Source organism: Eptatretus burgeri, chromosome 1, assembly GCF_056783735.1.
Source record: "Eptatretus burgeri isolate ZD-2024b chromosome 1, Ebu_testis_v1, whole genome shotgun sequence".
NCBI classification, from domain to species: Eukaryota; Metazoa; Chordata; class Myxini; order Myxiniformes; family Myxinidae; genus Eptatretus; species Eptatretus burgeri.
This window is the reverse complement of record NC_140961.1, coordinates 160,680,961-160,684,041: the sequence shown is the minus strand read 5'-3', so window position 1 is coordinate 160,684,041 and position 3,081 is coordinate 160,680,961. Positions and strand designations below refer to the sequence as shown.

General features: G+C 35.4%; 1 protein-coding gene across 1 annotated transcript in view; it reads left to right on the top strand.

The window, feature by feature from the left end:
* The first annotated feature begins 366 nt into the window (after window positions 1-366).
* LOC147035880 (extracellular calcium-sensing receptor-like) overlaps window positions 367-3,081 on the top strand; it is a 79,396-nt gene continuing 76,681 nt past the window's right edge. Inside the window, exon 1 of the mRNA XM_085869820.1 lies at window positions 367-454. Within this exon, the coding sequence (XP_085725946.1) occupies window positions 367-454 (88 nt within the window). The remainder of the gene's footprint in view (window positions 455-3,081) is intronic.

The following is a 3,081-nucleotide window of genomic DNA, read 5'->3' as shown; positions in this document are numbered from 1 at the left end:
GTAAAAAAACAAGCTCAAAAACAATGATTTATCACCGTGTGAGGGTGAGGAAATAATAGCAGGTTAATAGAAAAAGGGTTCACCGGAAATAATAACTTTTATCAATGCTTTCAGATGCATATATTTTGTCCTCAGCCATATATTGCATGAAATGAGGATTTGTTATTGTAACAATTGTTATTGATTTGTATTAAACTATATATGCAACAGTTATATGACAGGTTGTTTATAATCGATATTCCTGCAAACAAACTAACACTTTATCTGAAGTACACTTTATTCACATTACTTTCTTAAATGAAGTAACCTTCACCGACTGATGGATTGTATTGATATAGGTTTCAACCAATACAATTACAATGGGCCATGACCATGGTTTTTGCGATTGATGAAATAAACAAAGATAATTCACTCCTTCCGAATATAACATTGGGTTACTTTATTTATGATTCATGTTTTTCAATTACCAAGCTCATGAAATATGTTCTGACTGAAATAAGGAAGAATATCGAAACAAATGATTTAATTGAGGAATCTTATTCCCATGCAATTGTTGGTCCATTTACCTCAGAATTTTCTAAAAATCTAAACAATATCTTGAGCTTGTTTTTCATTCCACAGGTATAGTCCACTAAAATGAATGGGAATTTTGTTTACATGTAATACTCATTTTTTGGTCAAGTATATTGCCTGAAGTTAAACATTGTTGAATTTGTCCAAAAAAATATTTCAGGTAAGTTATGGAGCAAGTTGTACCTGTCTGAGTGACAAGAAACAATTCCCGTCTTTCCTTCGAACTTATCCAAACAACTTTTATCAAATACCAGCTGTGATTAGTTTAGTGAAACACTTTGATTGGATGTACATGGGTATTATGAATGTCGATGATGAATTTGGGAAGCGATTCGCTGCTGATTTTGCAACAGAATCAGAAAAGGAAAATATCTGCTTAGCTTTTCACCAAACTTGGCCCCAAGTTTATGAGAATAAACATCTTGTGAAGTTGGGTGAGTGCAGCATATAATATGGACCCAAGTGTTAAATCGTTTTATTAATATTGACAAGTATTATATTGTGAAAAAGTGTATCCACAATTATATATGTGTATATATATATATATATATATATATATATATATATATATATATATATATATATATATATATATATATATATATATATATATATATAGTCATGTCAAAATCACCATTAAAAAAATATTTGGCTGGTATATTATTTTTTATTGACAACATTTCATGCTCTTGTTTTTAATATGGCTCTCAGTACTTCACAGGAAAGGTGTCCAGGTTAAATTATGTGCTTGTGCCCATACTCTTTTTAAGCAGTGAAGCCGTTTCATTATTTGGGTATGTCCTTCCTTCCATCCGTCAGTCATGTGTCTGTCAAAAATGAAGAACATTTTTAATCCACCATGATTAATTTTAAAGGGTTTTAAAGGGTCATTCTAATGGGTTCTAAAGGGTAATTTTAAAGGGTTATATATGGTAATTCTAACGGATTTCGTTCGTTTCTAGTTTTTCAACAATGGGCTGCCCCTTTTTTTGACAGTTTGTTATTGTGACTTTTTTATTTCCAATTTTAATGGTGATGCTTTATGTGGTCATCATAAAGATGTCAGTAAAATGCTCTCTTGTTCATACTGACCTCAATATAGATTTGTTAAAAGCTGAACAAATGAAAATATTTTCTCTTATCTATATCATTCTTAAAATAATCATTAAAATGCAAATTCAACCAAATCTGAATTTCAGTTTGTCCAAGACCGGTAGAATTGGAGGAGCAGTTTTTCTTTGGACTTGAAAACTGTTATCACTGGAATTCATTTAAGTCCAGTTGGCGATACCATTTAACCTCCTCAGCTGACACAGACGATCAATAAATATATTAGTGATGAGTTATTTGTATACAAAGTCCATGCGAGTGGAAGAGTTATAATACAGAACAGTCGATAACATAATGCAGACTGCCCAAACTCTGAGCTGTGGCTGGGTGGGACAGGACAAGCAAATGCTTGAGCACAAGCCAGGCCATAATGGTTGGAGTTCGGGGCCTGCCTGACGGTGTCAAAAGCCCTCAGCGTTTAGAAGCTCTCTTGTGCATTCTCACTATTTTGGGGACTATTTTACAAAACTCTATCAGTCAGCAATTTCTCCAAAATTTGACTAATTGCAGTAAAAATAAATAAATTCATGTTGCACGACTTTGCACTGGGAAATGTGGATATGCCCATGGTTATTTTTGCTGCCCTGACCTTCCCATATGCACTGACAAATTAAACTTGGTTTTGTTGTCATTGTGTTACCTCCACCACCGAAAGTGGATGGAGTTTATGCATTCACCTTTGTTGGGTGGTCGCTAGACTACCGTTATTCTCAGCTTTTCTGTCTGTCTGTATGTCTGTCTGTTTGGTTGTATGTAATGGACAGCTCTGGAGGCCAGATGAGTCAACCGATTTTGATGAAACTTGACTGGTAGGTTCATACCAGGATCTAGTTGTACGCTTTTGAGCACCGTTGCTATGGACGCCACCGTTGCCTAGCAACAGGACTTTGAAATTTTGGAAAAATCCGAAAAAAACAATTTTTCGAAAATCAAAAATCGTCTTCCGCGCCTTTATGCGCAGTGTAATCAACCTCTTTGTCAAAAAATTTCAGCCCGATCCGTCAAAAACGGTATGACTAGTATGCAAATATATTACTCTATGCTTTCACCCCAACATTCGCATTGGGATTCACTAACGTAGGGTTAGGGAATCGAACACAAATGATGAATGGACAGTTGCTCGTCATGTTCCTATATGGAACAACGAATGGCAAAAATGCCATCTGATGTGATTTCTGATCTACATATTTCAAATTCGCCTTAGTCTAGCGACCACCCATGTCTTTTAACAGCTTGTTTGTTGGGTGGTCGCGAGACTACCGTTATTCTCAGGTTTTCCGTCTGTCTGTATGTATGTAATGGACAGCTCTGGAGGCCAGAGGAGTCAACCGATTTTGTTGACACTTGACTGGTAGGTTCATACCAGGATCGAGTTGTATGCTTTTGAGCACCGTTGCT